At 39.5% G+C, this 15552-nt stretch overlaps 1 protein-coding gene across 19 annotated transcripts in view; it reads right to left on the bottom strand.

Annotated features, from left to right (window-relative positions):
• LOC103352168 (ankyrin repeat domain-containing protein 18B) overlaps positions 1–15552 on the bottom strand; it is a 197471-nt gene that overhangs the window by 115659 nt on the left and 66260 nt on the right. For 9 of the 19 annotated variants that reach the window (XR_011381718.1, XR_011381717.1, XR_011381716.1 and 6 more), the window contains 9 exons: positions 8912–9041; positions 8565–8623; positions 7580–7697; positions 7233–7291; positions 5753–5882; positions 5406–5464; positions 3289–3325; positions 2866–2924; positions 1241–1351 (listed from right to left, as the gene is read on the bottom strand). Coding sequence is in view for 16 of the 19 variants with exons in the window: in XM_070056055.1 (XP_069912156.1) it covers positions 1241–1351; positions 2866–2924; positions 3289–3325; positions 5406–5464; positions 5753–5882; positions 7233–7291; positions 7580–7697; positions 8565–8623; positions 8912–9041 (762 nt within the window). In the remaining 3 variants the exon portion in view is untranslated. The remainder of the gene's footprint in view (positions 1–1240; positions 1352–2865; positions 2925–3288; positions 3326–5405; positions 5465–5752; positions 5883–7232; positions 7292–7579; positions 7698–8564; positions 8624–8911; positions 9042–15552) is intronic. The other 10 variants (XM_070056044.1, XM_070056043.1, XM_070056046.1 and 7 more) reach the window with 10 other exon arrangements.

Consider the following 15552-nt stretch of genomic DNA (forward strand, 5'->3'; position numbering starts at 1 on the left):
ATATCTGTCATAAACATGTTGAATTCATTAAATTTTCCAAGATAGCCTGTGTTTATTAAAGACACCATTTAAACAGGCTTTATTTTCCCAAAAGAAAAATGAATGATTACTCATGTTTTACCTCATGCTGAAATGCCATTACGTTCTGATTAATAATGGCATTTTGATTCATTATGCTTTTATTTGGAATTCTAAGCACATAGAAATGGCAGTCCAAATATTTCTCTCAAAATCTCATTCAGATGAACAGGTGGCATTAGATATCACAAAATAATGTTATTCACATTGGTGGAGCTAAAATAAACTTTTAATTTTCAAGATATAGCTAGTTTCCAAACCAAAACTGATTCCTTATCTCTCTCAGGCCTACTTTATTATTGTCTACGTTTAACTACACCAACGGACTCACACACATGTGTAGATCTTCTCTAACGTGGCAGTGCACTGTTTACAATGCATTACTAACTTTATGATGGAAATAAACCATACAGGGCAGGCGTGAGAAAGGAAACTCAAACCTTCCTCTTTGTAGTCACTTGCCACAGTGGCTCGGATGCTAAGTGGGACAACAGCATACAATATTTCAGGGTTCCTTTACTGATTCCTGCTTCTCTCCCTCGCATCTTACTGAGGCATATGCAAGGAAGAAATAGGTAGTGACTCAAGCTGTTGTGTCCCTGGCTCTCATGGGAGGCCTGGGTTTAGTTTCTGACTCCTTTCACCTGGAATAGGCCTGGCAGGCATCTGGCCGGTATACTGTCTGTGTGTGTCTGCACACGCATCTTTCTTATCTTTCTCTCTGCATTTGAAATAATTTTTAAAAGGCAAAAAAGGAGCAACCACACCTTTACATATCTCAGCATCAATTAATGCTCACATTTCAAAGTCACAAGAAAATAAAAGGCAATAGCGCAGATTTGGAAGTGGATTCCAGACGTTCATCTTCTGATCGGGAGGTAGCCACTGGATTTACAAAACATAATCACAGCCCCTTGAATGACAACATGTATTTCTATGAAGTTTATAGGTAAATCCACAATCTACCACCATTCAGGAATATTGCAATAAAATGACAGTAGTGGCAATAAAGTGCAGAATGTAGAAACTATTGCAATAGGGAGATACGTAGCATATACATAAAGCTAAAGAAAATGCAAAAGGAAATGAATGTCAAAATGGGACCTACACTTCCCAGTTTCAACAGCAGCAATGATACCGCGATTCATTAAAATATACTGACCTCTTTGGCTATCCTTGCCCAACTACATGACAGGAAATAATCCAGAATATCTCCTTCTGGGACACCTCCAGTGGCAGCACGACCTTCACCCTTTCCACTTGATGTTTCTTCCTAAGCCCAAAATTAATTAACTAATTAATAAATACTAAAGCAAAACAAGCAATCCAGAAATTCAGCAAACAATCAGTGGCTCCATCACTAAGATACAGTTTAATCTGCTTGTCAATTCCTAGGCACATTTCCTCCAGAAAGATAAATATAAAAACAGAGGTATTTTCTACCCTATGCTAAGTGGGAGCAGATACATAGGAAAACAAAGAATAGGAGCATATAATTCACCACTTCTACCACTGAGGTAAAAAAAAATAAGCTACAGTAAAGGCTGACTTGAAACAAGACCCACAGCTTTCAGCATATACAAAAACTCAATTCAAAACGGATCAAGGAACTAAACTTAATACCTGAGGGTATCAAGGTACTACAGGAAAACCTAAGAGAAATGCTGTGAGGCATTGGCCTAGGCAAATACTTTTTGGATAAGACTCTCAAAGCACTGGTGCTAAAAACACAAACAGGCAGACAGGACTGAATCAAGCTAAGCAGAGTCTGCCTATCAAAGGAAGCTGTGCATCTAATTTATCTTCTATTCTATTAACTCATTTTCAGAGGGTATAAAGAGCTCAGGAAACTTAACAACAACAAAGCAAACGATCTCAGGAAGAAACAGGTACAGGAAAGAACAGGTATTTTTCAAAGGACGAAATACAAATGGTCAACAGACACATGAAAACATGCTCAGGGAAAAGCAAATAAACAACATAATGAGGTATCACTTCTCTCCAGTAAGAACAGCTGTTAGCCAAAATCAAAGAATAACAAAAGCTGCTGAAGTGGTGCAGCCAAATTCAGTAGTGGTAGGAACACAAATCGGTATAGCCGTTACGGAAAACAACACAGAGATTCTGTAGAAAACGAAAAATGGATCTACCATGTGACCCAGTTCTCCAACACTCAGGAATGCATCCAAAGAAAGCGAAACGGCATATGAGACTGGTACCTGCATTCTCATGTTAAGAGTAGCACAAGTCACAGTAGTAAAGGGATGAAGTCAGCCTTTGAGCTCCATCAACTAATGACTGCACAATGTTACATGCTGAACTATCACTCAGCCATAAACTATGAATTACTGATATTTGGAGCAAAACATGGAACTGGAGATCATTATTCTAAGTGAAGTAAGCCACCCAGAAACACAAATACTACGTTTTCATTTATTTGTAAAAGTAAATTTATAGAGAGCACAAAGTTGTGTGGCTATCATATGATCTGATATATATAATTAGAAGTATTGTGACACTGAGTTATTGTATTACACAACAATATATTCCTCTTTCCTCACATAATGATCAATGAATACCTCATTAGGTAACATTATTATCCATTTTCAAAAAAAGAGTGCATACATGTATACCTGTAATATATACATAAGATGTGACTGTGGCAAAATGTAAAAGAACCTGTTGAATCTTAAAGCTAAAAAAAATGTATAAAAACATTCAAAAGGCTGAAGAAACACACACCACTTTTATGTCTTAATGTCATTGAAACCTTGCATGGACAAGTACCTCAGAATCCCACGGTGATTCTACAGCTTCATCACTTATTCCGGAGATAGGCACTGCAACTACAAAATGTAGTAAGCGATCGACTAAGAAGACTATTTATGAAATGTACAGACACACGCAATTCATCTCTCTCTCCACTCATAAGTAACTGGAGAAGCCAAAGGTAATACTGAGAAGGTGTTTTAGAGGACTGAGCAGTTTTAGGGAAAATGTCAGAAATATTAAAGCAAAACAAAACAAAACTCCCAAAACAAAGGTAAAATAAAATGGATGTAGGATTTCATTTAACACAACGTTGATGTTTCATTTAGCAGTAACGTTGAAAAAGAAGAACATACATACACTCAAGGACCGCTTCTACTACCTCAGGGGATCAGTCTCTACTAACTTGCATGCCTAGAAATTGGTTAAGTGGGGCAATACCTTCTTCCCTCTTTAGAGGTTCTGCAGAGGATTCCTCCTATAGAAAACAAGGAACCACAAATTTAGCACACATACACATTCAATTACTCAACTACTCACTAAGACAAACATTTACTGTGTCTATCAAAACAGGCACCACCTAACGAAGACAGGCATGTACACAGAGGCGCATTCTACTCTAGGATTCCATTGGGGTATATATACATACAGAGGAAAACAATGAAAAGGAAATTAAGATTCACTGTTTCTACTACTGACGTGATAAATGAAGAAGTTACAGAAGAAGCTGGAATTACAGAAGCTTCAGTTCAGCCGTGACAGTTTACAAAACAGGACAAGGCCACAGCCGTATATTTAAAGTACACAAAGTACAGGGGGATTGTGTGTAGGGTCTTCTGAGAGAGGCTGCAGGAACAGAATGATGAGACAGAAAACAACATGACAAATGAGGGTAAGAAAGTAAGAAGGTAACATTACAACACATTGCTTGGGACTGGGATAGAGTTACTGTAGAGAATCAGGGTCAAGCTGCAACTGGCATGTGGTATGCTACAATCTGAACACTTTTCTGTACAAGACGCCATAGAATCATGGCTCAATACTCTAGTCATGAATATAATTTAGAAAGGCCAATCTGGCAGGATGTTCAGATGCATGCAATGCATTCTCTGAAGCATTTCTCAGATTTGAGAGCCTCCGGAGTCTTAGAAGTCACATCTAGAAGAAGACTTGCGGTACAGGAGCAGAAAAAAAAAAAACACTCTAGGAAATGATGGCTGGTCTAAAAGATAAATGAATACAATAAGCTAAAATTGTATAAGCAAATTTTTGTAATCATAGACTAAATCCTGATATTTTGGAAGTGAAAAAAGGGGTAAACTATCATGAGTTTCTCATGGAAAATGACAATTATCAATGATTTTATCAGGGATCTAAACTCTAACTCTTTTTCTATGTAGTTCTGTCATGTTGCTGTAACATGCAGTCGTAAATTTCAGAAAAGACTTATGTCAATGAAACCTATTGGAGATACTGAAATAGGAGATGGTAAAACATACATCTAAACATTTTCAAGGTTAGAAGTGCCAAGGAGATGCCAGAGTAATGAAGAATCCTTTTCTGTACCACGATGATTTCAGATAGATATCCAAAACCGTAAAGCATTAAGTTCAATCTGGTTTCCTTGTTTTTAGTTAATTACATTTTTGAGCCTTCAAAACTAAAAGTACATAATAAGAAAAGGGGAGAGGGGTTATAGATCCACAGACATAGACCTAGACCTAGCCATAGAAATAGTCATAGACATAGACATATAGACACAGATATAGATACAGACATCAACAGAAGTATAAACATAGACGACAGAATCAGAGGGAGAGCGAAAGTGAGAGATCAGACAGAATCCTAGAGAGGGTTTCATTATTCATATTTCTGCAAAGTCCAGTCTAGCATTTTGTAAAATCAGGAGCTGGGGACTCAATTTCTCCCAATGGGTAGCAAAGAATGAATTATTAATCCATGGAAGCCTGTCAGGGGGCCTCCTGGCTGAAAGTTAGAATCAGGCACAGGAAAAAGACAGAAGCCATCCTAGGTGTGAGGTAGATAGCTCATCTGACTTCTTCACCACTGGGCCAAGAGTTTAGCTCCTAATTCTTTTTCCCTAGGTTGTAAAGGCAAGAGAGTTGGCTGAAGCAAATGGTAAGACAGCCTCAAAACCTCTCCTTTACGTAGCTTCAGATAAGTAAGGGGAAGCTTGTATTACATAGGTACTAGGTATCCCACTCTCTCCCAGATAAGAAATATCGTCAAGAATATATGAACAAACAACAAATCTAACTCAGAAATGGACACAGCACCTCAACAGACCTGTCTCGAAATAAGAGATAGAAATGGCAATCAATATGACAGTATGTTCAACATCACCATCCACCAGGGAAATGCATATCAATGCCTCAAAGAGATATCACACCACCCCTTCTCAAGATAGCGAAAATGTTTATCTGCCTGTCTTATGTAAATAGCTGTCTCTCAAGTAACTTTATACCTTCAAGCAAACACCAATTTTGTTTTAACATCACTGAAATCAGGTATTTCCAAATCACAAGAAGACACACTACCTTCGAATTCCTTGGTGAGTTGTTGTCTTCAGGATCTCTTTGGGAGGTAGACTCCTTACCTACAAATGCAGTAACAGATCAACTAGTGAGAACATTTATTCACATGGAAACAATTTACATAAAGGCATGTCTCTCTCCACTCATGAATATTGCAATGAAATGAATATTTCAATGAAATAAAAGGAATAGTAAGGATGAATTTCAGAGGGTTGAAGCTGTTTCAGGAAGAAGTTGGTTATATTAAAAAAAGCCAAAGAAAACCCTCAAAATAAATGGATATCCAATTTAGAGCTACTCATTTCTCTTCATTGTATTTTAATAGTAAGTTTCGAAGGATAGGCACTCACTACCCATGTTACCATTGTCCAATCCACGATCATAGTTGAACGCATATTCATTAATTGGCTGTTGTGGAGCAACTTGAGTGATGGCGATATCTTTTAAGCCCTTCTTACTTGCTAAGGTTGACATTCCTTCCTACAGGAAGATAAAATACAAATTCAACACATATATCCAATTTCTCAACCCCTCAGCTACTCATTCAGGGAGACAGGATTTACTATGTGTGTCATGTCACAGGAACAGTCCTTGCAAAGGTTGAGCATATAAACAAAGAGCAGATTCTACCCCATACTCAGTTAAGCATATACACAAAGAGAAGATTCTACCCCCACGTTCTTTCAGTTGAGCATATAAACAAAGAGCAGATTCTACCCCATGTTTAGTTAGAGGTGGACATGGGAAAATACAACAGGAAAGTATAAACCACTATTTCTGCCACTGAAGTCAATACAATTGAAGAAAAGGCAGAAAAAAGAATCCTCAATTCAGTCTTGCAAGGTCAGGAAATACTGCTTGATTTCTGGCCGAGAGTTAGAATTGGGTACAAAATAAGGACAGAAAGCTATCCGAGGTGTGAGGTAGATAGCTCATCTGACTTCTTCACCACTGGGCCAAGAGTTTAGCTCCTAATTCTTCTTTCCTAGGTTCTAAAGGCAAGAGAGTTGGCTGAAGCGAATGTCAAGACAGCCTCAAAACCTCTCCTTTGGCCGGCGCCGCGGCTCATTAGGCTAATCCTCCGCCTAGCGGCGCCGGCACACCGGGTTCTAGTCCCGGTAGGGGCTCCGGATTCTGTCCCGGTTGCCCCTCTTCCAGGCCAGCCCTCTGCTGTGGCCAGGGAGTGCAGTGGAGGATGGCCCAGGTGCTTGGGCCCTGCACCCCATGGGAGACCAGGAAAAGCACCTGGCTCCTGGCTCCTGCCATCGGATCAGCGCGGTGCGCCGGGCGCAGCGCGCCAACCGCGGCGGCTACTGGAGGGTGAACCAACGGCAAAGGAAGACCTTTCTCTCTGTCTCTCTCTCTCACTGTCCACTCTGCCTGTCAAAAAATAAAAAAATAAAAAAATAATAAAATAAATAAAAAAAACCTCTCCTTTACGTAGCTTCAGATAAGTAAGGGGAAGCTTGTATTACATAGGTACTAGGTATCCCACTCTCTCCCAGATAAGAAATATCGTCAAGAATATATGAACAAACAACAAATCTAGTTCAGAAATGGACACAGCACCTCAACAGACCTGTCTCGAAATAAGAGATAGAAATGGCAATCAATATGACAGTATGTTCAACATCACCATCCACCAGGGAAATGCATATCAATGCCTCAAAGAGATATCACACCACCCCTTCTCAAGATAGCGAAAATGTTTATCTGCCTGTCTTATGTAAGTAGCTGTCTCTCAACTAACTTTATACCTTCAAGCAAACACCAGTTTTGTTTTAACATCACTGAAATCAGATATTTGCAAATCACAAGAAGACACACTACCTTCGAATTCCTTGGTGAGTTGTTGTCTTCAGGATCTCTTTGGGAGGTAGACTCCTTACCTACAAATGCAGTAACAGATTAACTAGTGAGAACATTTATTCACATGGAAACAATTTACATAAAGGCGTGTCTCTCTCCACTCATGACTATTGCAATGAAATGAATATTTCAATGAAATAAAAGGAATAGTAAGGATGAATTTCAGAGGGTTGAAGCTGTTTCAGGAAGAAGTTGGTTATATTAAAAAAAGCCAAAGAAAACCCTCAACATACATGGATACCCAATTCAGAGCTACTCATTTCTCTTCATTGTATTTTAATAGTAAGTTTTGATAGATATGCACTCACTACGCTTGTTATCTTTGTCCAATCCGTGATCAGAGTTCATAATTGGCTGTTGTGGAGCAACTTGAGCGATGAAAAAACGTTTTATACTCTTCTTACCCGCTACAGCTGACGTTCCTTCCTACAGAACAATAAAATACAAATTCAACACATATATCCAATTTCTCAACCCCTCAGCTACTCATTCAGTGAGACAGGATTTACTATGTGTATCAAGTCATAGGCCCAGTCCTTGAAAAATCTAAGCATATAAACAAACAGCAGATTCTACCCCATGTTCAGCTAGAGGTAGATATGGGAAAATACAACAGGAAAGTATAAACCACTATTTCTGCCACGGAAGTCAATACAGTTGAAGAAAAGGCAGAAAAGAGAATCCTCAATTCAGTCTCGCAAGGTCAGGAAATACTGCTTGATTTCTGGCCGAGAGTTAGAATTGGGTACAAAATAAGGACAGAAAGCCATCCGAGGTGTGAGGTAGATAGCTCATCTGACTTCTTCACCACTGGGCCAAGAGTTTAGCTCCTAATTCTTCTTTCCTAGGTTCTAAAGGCAAGAGAGTTGGCTGAAGCGAATGTCAAGACAGCCTCAAAACCTCTCCTTTACGTAGCTTCAGATAAGTAAGGGGAAGCTTGTATTACATGGGTACTAGGTATCCCACTCTCTCCCAGATAAGAAATATCGTCAAGAATATATGAACAAACAACAAATCTAGCTCAGAAATGGACACAGCACCTCAACAGACCTGTCTCGAAATAAGAGATAGAAATGGCAATCAATATGACAGTATGTTCAACATCACCATCCACCAGGGAAATGCATATCAAAGAGATATCACACCACCCCTTCTCAAGATAGCGAAAATGTTTATCTGCCTGTCTTATGTAAGTAGCTGTCTCTCAACTAACTTTATACCTTCAAGCAAACACCAGTTTTGTTTTAACATCACTGAAATCAGATATTTGCAAATCACAAGAAGACACACTACCTTCGAATTCCTTGGTGAGTTGTTGTCTTCAGGATCTCTTTGGGAGGTAGACTCCTTACCTACAAATGCAGTAACAGATCAACTAGTGAGAACATTTATTCACATGGAAACAATTTACATAAAGGCTTGTCTCTCTCCACTCATGAATATTGCAATGAAATGAATATTTCAATGAAATAAAAGGAATAGTAAGGATGAATTTCAGAGGGTTGAAGCTGTTTCAGGAAGAAGTTGGTTATATTAAAAAAAGCCAAAGAAAACCCTCAACATACATGGATACCCAATTCAGAGCTACTCATTTCTCTTCATTGTATTTCAATAGTAAGTTTTGATAGATATGCACTCACTACATTTGTTATCTTTGTCCAATGCGTGATCAGAGTCCATCCCATATTTATTAATTGGCTGTTGTGGAGCAACTTGAGCGATGAAAAAACGTTTTTTACTCTTCTTACCCACTACAGCTGACGTTCCTGCCTACAGAACAATAAAATACAAATTCAACACATATATCCAATTTCTCAACCCCTCAGCTACTCATTCAGTGAGACAGGATTTACTATGTGTATCAAGTCATAGGCCCAGTCCTTGAAAAATCTAAGCATATACACAAAGAGCAGATTCTACCCCATGTTCAGCTAGAGGTAGATATGGGAAAATACAACAGGAAAGTATAAACCACTATTTCTGCCACGGAAGTCAATACAGTTGAAGAAAAGGCAGAAAAGAGAATCCTCAATTCAGTCTCGCAAGGTCAGGAAATACTGCTTGATTTCTGGCCGAGAGTTAGAATTGGGTACAAAATAAGGACAGAAAGCCATCCGAGGTGTGAGGTAGATAGCTCATCTGACTTCTTCACCACTGGGCCAAGAGTTTAGCTCCTAATTCTTCTTTCCTAGGTTCTAAAGGCAAGAGAGTTGGCTGAAGCGAATGTCAAGACAGCCTCAAAACCTCTCCTTTACGTAGCTTCAGATAAGTAAGGGGAAGCTTGTATTACATGGGTACTGGGTATCCCACTCTCTCCCAGATAAGAAATATCATCAAGAATATATGAACAGGGGGTGGAGCCAAGATGGTGGAATAGTGAGGGGGCGCACCGATAGTCCCGGAAAATTTAGTTTAATAAAAGGGGAGTTACGGTAGCCGCAGAAAATAGAACCAAAAAAAATTGCAGGGGAAACCCTTCTGGATGGAGCAGGCGTGAATTGGAGGACCTACTGGGAGAACAAGGTCACCCACAGCGCGGAAGCCAAGTCGCGGGACCCAGCCGCAGAAGCCCCAGGGTCTGCGCGACAGTGCTCCAAGGGGAGTGCATGCCACACAGACAACAGCGGGGAGACTTGGGACGCTCAGGGCTCCGAGTCCACACATCGGCGCTGGAAGGGGAGGTGAGCTCAATAACCCGAGACATTGGTGGGGAAACGGGGGTCAGAATCTAGAGGGGGGCCGGAAAGTGCAGCAAACTCACTACCGGAAAGAAGGAAAAAAAAAGCTTCGGGGTTTCTCTTCCCCCTAACCTTGCAAAGGTTACAAGGCTGCAAGGCTTGAAGAATTCCCAAGAGACAAAGAGCAGGCCTCCTCTCTGGATTTACATATCAATGGGGGAGAGCTAAGGAACTGAGTCACTACAATTCAGTATCCTAGGCAACCCAGTGGGAGTCCAGAGGAGCCAAAGACTGGAAGCTAAATACCACAATTCTGCATAGCCCTGCCCTGCGGTGTTACTTACCCCCTGAATAAATAAAATAAATAAATAAATAAAAAGAGAGAGATTTACCACGCATAACCTGAGGGTGTCACCTTTGCACACCCTTAACCAGGAAGAACCAGGCAGAGCTCTCAGGCCGCACCCATCTCAAGCCTCCAAGGCTCCTCCAACAGCAGGCAGTCCACTTAACACGGACACAGTATAAAAAAAAAAAAAAGAAAAAAAAAACGCACAGTGACGCAAGAAGAATTAACTATGCCGAGTAACAAACACAGAAATAGAGGGAGCAAGATCAACGATGACACTATGATGCCTCCAAATAAGCAAAACACCCCAAGCCAAGAGTATGAAGATGATGAGATAGAAGAAATGCAAGATACGGATTTCAAAAAATTTATGATAAGAACATTTAGAAGTTTTCAAAAGCAAATCCTTGAACTACAGAAATCCTTAATGGACAAGATTGAAAATCTCTCTCGTGAAAATGAAATTTTAAGGAAGAGTGAAAATGAAACTCAGAAACTAGTAGAACAGGAAAGTGTAATAGTCAAGAGAAATCAAAATGAAATGAAGAGCTCAATAGATCAAATGACAAACACATTAGAAAGCCTTAAAAACAGAATGGGTGAAGCAGAAGAGAGAATATCGGACTTAGAAGATAGAGCACAGGAAAACATACAGTCAAACCAAAGAAAAGAAGAGGAAATTAGAAACCTGAAAAATATTGTTGGGAATCTACAGGATACTATTAAAAAAACCAACATTCGAGTTCTAGGAGTTCCTGAAGGCATGGAGAGAGAGAAAGGATTGGAAGGCCTTTTTAGTGAGATACTAGCAGAGAACTTTCCAGGTTTGGAGAAGGACAGAGACATCCTAGTACAGGAAGCTCATAGAACCCCCAATAAACATGACCAAAAGAGATCCTCACCACGACACGTGGTAATTAAACTTACCACAGTGAAACATAAAGAAAAGATCCTAAAATGTGCAAGAGAGAAACGTCAGATTACTCTCAGAGGATCTCCAATCAGACTCACAGCAGACATCTCATCAGAAACACTACAGGCTAGGAGGGAATGGCGAGACATAGCACAGGTGCTAAGAGAGAAAAATTGCCAGCCCAGAATATTATATCCTGCCAAGCTCTCATTTGTGAATGAAGGTGAAATAAAGACCTTTCATAGCAAACAGAAATTGAAAGACTTTGTGGCCACTCGTCCGGCCCTGCAAAAGATACTTAAAGATGTGCTACACTCAGAAACACAGAAACACGGCCATCAATATGAAAGAAGGGAAAGGAAGAACACCTACCAGTAAAAGAGCATGGGAAGCTCAAAGCATATACTAGAAAATATTTCCGGGAAAATGGCAGGGCAAAGTCACTACGTATCAATAGTCACATTGAACATTAATGGTCTGAATTCTTCAGTTAAAAGACACCGTTTGGCTGACTGGCTCACAGAACACAACCCAACTATTTGTTGCCTACAAGAAACACATCTCTCTAACAAAGAGGCATGCAGACTGAAAGTGAAAGGTTGGAAAAAGATATTCCATGCCAACAGAAACCAAAAAAAAGCAGGTGTAGCCATATTAATATCAGACAAAATAAACTTTAATACAAAAACTGTTAAGAGAGACAAAGAGGGACACTATATAATGATTAAGGGTTCAATTCAACAGGAAGATGTAACTATTATAAATGTATATGCACCTAATTACAGGGCACCGGTCTATTTAAAAGATATGTTAAGGGACTTAAAGGGAGATTTAGATTCCAATACAATAGGACTGGGGGACTTCAATACTCCACTCTCAGAAATAGACAGATCATCCGGACAGAAGATCAACAAGGAAACAGCAGATTTAATTGACACTATTGCCCAAATGGATCTAACAGATATCTACAGAACTTTCAACCCTACATCTACAGACTTCACATTCTTCTCAGCAGTGCATGGAACCTTCTCTAGGATTGATCACATACTAGGCCATAAAGCAAGTCTCAGCAAATTTAAAAGAATTAGAATCATACCATGCAGCTTCTCAGACCACAGCGGGTGAAGCTGGAAATTAGCAACTCAGGAAACCCCAGAAAGTATGCAAACACATGGAGACTGAACAACATGCTCCTGAATGAACACTGGGTCATTCAAGAAATCAAAAGAGAAATCAAAAACTTTCTGGAAGTAAATGAAGACAACAACACAACATATCAAAACTTATGGGATACAGCAAAAGCAGTATTGAGAGGCAAATTTATAGCAATAGGTGCCTATATCAAGAAATTGGAAAGGTACCAAATAAATGAGCTTTCAGCGCACCTCAAGGACCTAGAAAAACTGCAGCAAACCAAACCCAAATCTAGTAGGAGAAGAGAAATAATTAAAATCAGAGAAGAAATTAACAGGATTGAATCCAAAAAAAACATTACAAAAAATCAGCCAAGCGAGAAGCTGGTTTTTTGAAAAAATAAACAAAATGGACACCCCATTGGCCCAACTAACTAAAAAAAGAAGAGAAAAGACCCAAATCAATAAAATCAGAGATGAAAAAGGAAACGTAACAACAGACACCACAGAAATAAAAAGAATCATCAGAAATTACTACAAGGACCTGTATGCCAGCAAACAGGAAAACCTATCAGAAATGGATAGATTCCTGGACACATGCAATCTACCAAAATTGAACCATGAAGACATAGAAAACCTAAATAGACCCATAACTGAAACAGAAATTGAAACAGTAATAAAGGCCCTCCCAACAAAGAAAAGCCCAGGACCAGATGGATTCACTGCTGAATTCTACCAGACATTTAAAGAACTAATCCCATTTCTTCTCAAACTATTCAGAACAATCGAAGAAGAGGGAATCCTCCCAAATTCTTTCTATGAAGCCAGCATCACCTTAATCCCTAAGCCAGAGAAAGATGCAGCACTGAAAGAAAATTACAGACCAATATCCCTGATGAACATAGATGCAAAAATCCTCAATAAAATTCTGGCCAATAGAGTACAACAACACATCAGGAAAATCATCCACCCAGACCAAGTGGGATTCATCCCTGGTATGCAGGGATGGTTCAACATTCGCAAATCAATCAATGTGATTCACCACATTAACAGACTGCAGAAGAAAAACCATATGGTTATCTCAATTGATGCAGAGAAAGCATTTGATAAAATTCAACACCCTTTCATGATGAAAACTCTAAGCAAATTGGGTATAGAAGGAACATTCCTCAATATAATCAAAGCAATTTATGAAAAACCCACAGCCAGCATCCTATTGAATGGGGAAAAGTTGGAAGCATTTCCACTGAAATCTGGCACCAGGCAGGGATGCCCACTCTCACCACTGCTATTTAACATAGTTCTGGAAGTTTTAGCCAGAGCCATCAGACAAGAAAAAGAAATCAAAGGAATACAAATCAAGAAGGAAGAAGTCAAACTATCCCTCTTTGCAGATGACATGATTTTGTACTTAGAGGATCCAAAGAACTCTACTAAGAGACTATTGGAACTCATAGAGGAGTTTGGCAAAGTAGCAGGGTATAAAATCAATGCACAAAAATCAACAGCCTTTGTATACACAGACAATGCCATGGCTGAGGAAGAACTGCTAAGATCAATCCCATTCACAATAGCTACAAAAACAATCAAATACCTTGGAATAAACTTAACCAAGGACGTTAAAGATCTCTACGATGAAAATTACAAAACCTTAAAGAAAGAAATAGAAGAGGATACCAAAAAATGGAAAAATCTTCCATGCTCATGGATTGGAAGAATCAACATCATCAAAATGTCCATTCTCCCAAAAGCAATTTATAGATTCAATGCAATCCCAATCAAGATACCAAAGACATTCTTCTCAGATCTAGAAAAAATGATGCTGAAATTCATATGGAGGCACAAGAGACCTCGAATAGCTAAAGCAATCTTGTACAACAAAAACAAAGCCGGAGGCATCACAATACCAAACCTCAGGACATACTACAGGGCAGTTGTAATCAAAACAGCATGGTACTGGTACAGAAACAGATGGATAGACCAATGGAACAGAATTGAAACACCAGAAATCAATCCAAACACCTACAGCCAACTTATATTTGATCAAGGATCTAAAACTAATTCCTGGAGCAAGGACAGTCTATTCAATAAATGGTGCTGGGAAAACTGGATTTCCACGTGCAGAAGCATGAAGCAAGACCCCTACCTTACACCTTACACAAAAATCCACTCAACGTGGATTAAAGACCTAAATCTACGTCCTGACACCATTAAGTTACTAGAGAACATTGGAGAAACCCTTCAAGATATTGGTACAGGCAAAGAATTTCTGGAAAAGACCCGGGAGGCACAGGCAGTCAAAGCCAAAATCAACTATTGGGATTGCATCAAATTGAGAAGTTTCTGTACTGCAAAAGAAACAGTCAGGAGAGTGAAGAGACAACCAACAGAATGGGAAAAAATATTTGCAAACTATGCAACAGATAAAGGGTTAATAACCAGAATCTACAAAGAGATCAAGAAACTCCACAAAAACAAAACCAACAACCCACTTAAGAGATGGGCCAAGGACTTCAATAGACATTTTTCAAAAGAGGAAATCCAAATGGCCAACAGGCACATGAAAAAATGTTCAAGGTCACTAGCAATCAGGGAAATGCAAATCAAAACCACAATGAGGTTTCACCTCACCCCGGTTAGAATGGCTCACATACAGAAATCTACCAACAACAGATGCTGGCGAGGATGTGGGGAAAAAGGGACACTAACCCACTGTTGGTGGGAATGCAAACTGGTCAAGCCACTATGGAAGTCAGTCTGGAGATCCCTCAGAAACCTCAAGATAACCCTACCGTTCGACCCAGCCATCCCACTCCTTGGAATTTACCCAAAGGAGTTTAAATTGATAAAGAAAAAAGCGGTCTGCACCCTAATGTTTATTGCAGCACAATTCACAATAGCCAAGACCTGGAACCAACCTAAATGCCCATCAATGGTAGACTGGATAAAGAAATTATGGGATATGTATTCTTTAGAATACTATACCGCAGTAAGAAACAACGAAATCCAGTCATTTGCAACAAAATGGAGGAATCTGGAACACATCATGCTGAGTGAAATAAGCCAGGCCCAAAGGGACAAATACCATATGTTCTCCCTGATCGGTGACAACTGACTGAACACAAAAAAGGAAACCTGTGGAAGTGAAATGGACACTATGAGAAATGGTGACTTGATCAGCATAGCCCTGACTGTTAATGAACAACTT

Source organism: Oryctolagus cuniculus, chromosome 13, assembly GCF_964237555.1.
Source record: "Oryctolagus cuniculus chromosome 13, mOryCun1.1, whole genome shotgun sequence".
Classification (NCBI taxonomy): Eukaryota; Metazoa; Chordata; class Mammalia; order Lagomorpha; family Leporidae; genus Oryctolagus; species Oryctolagus cuniculus.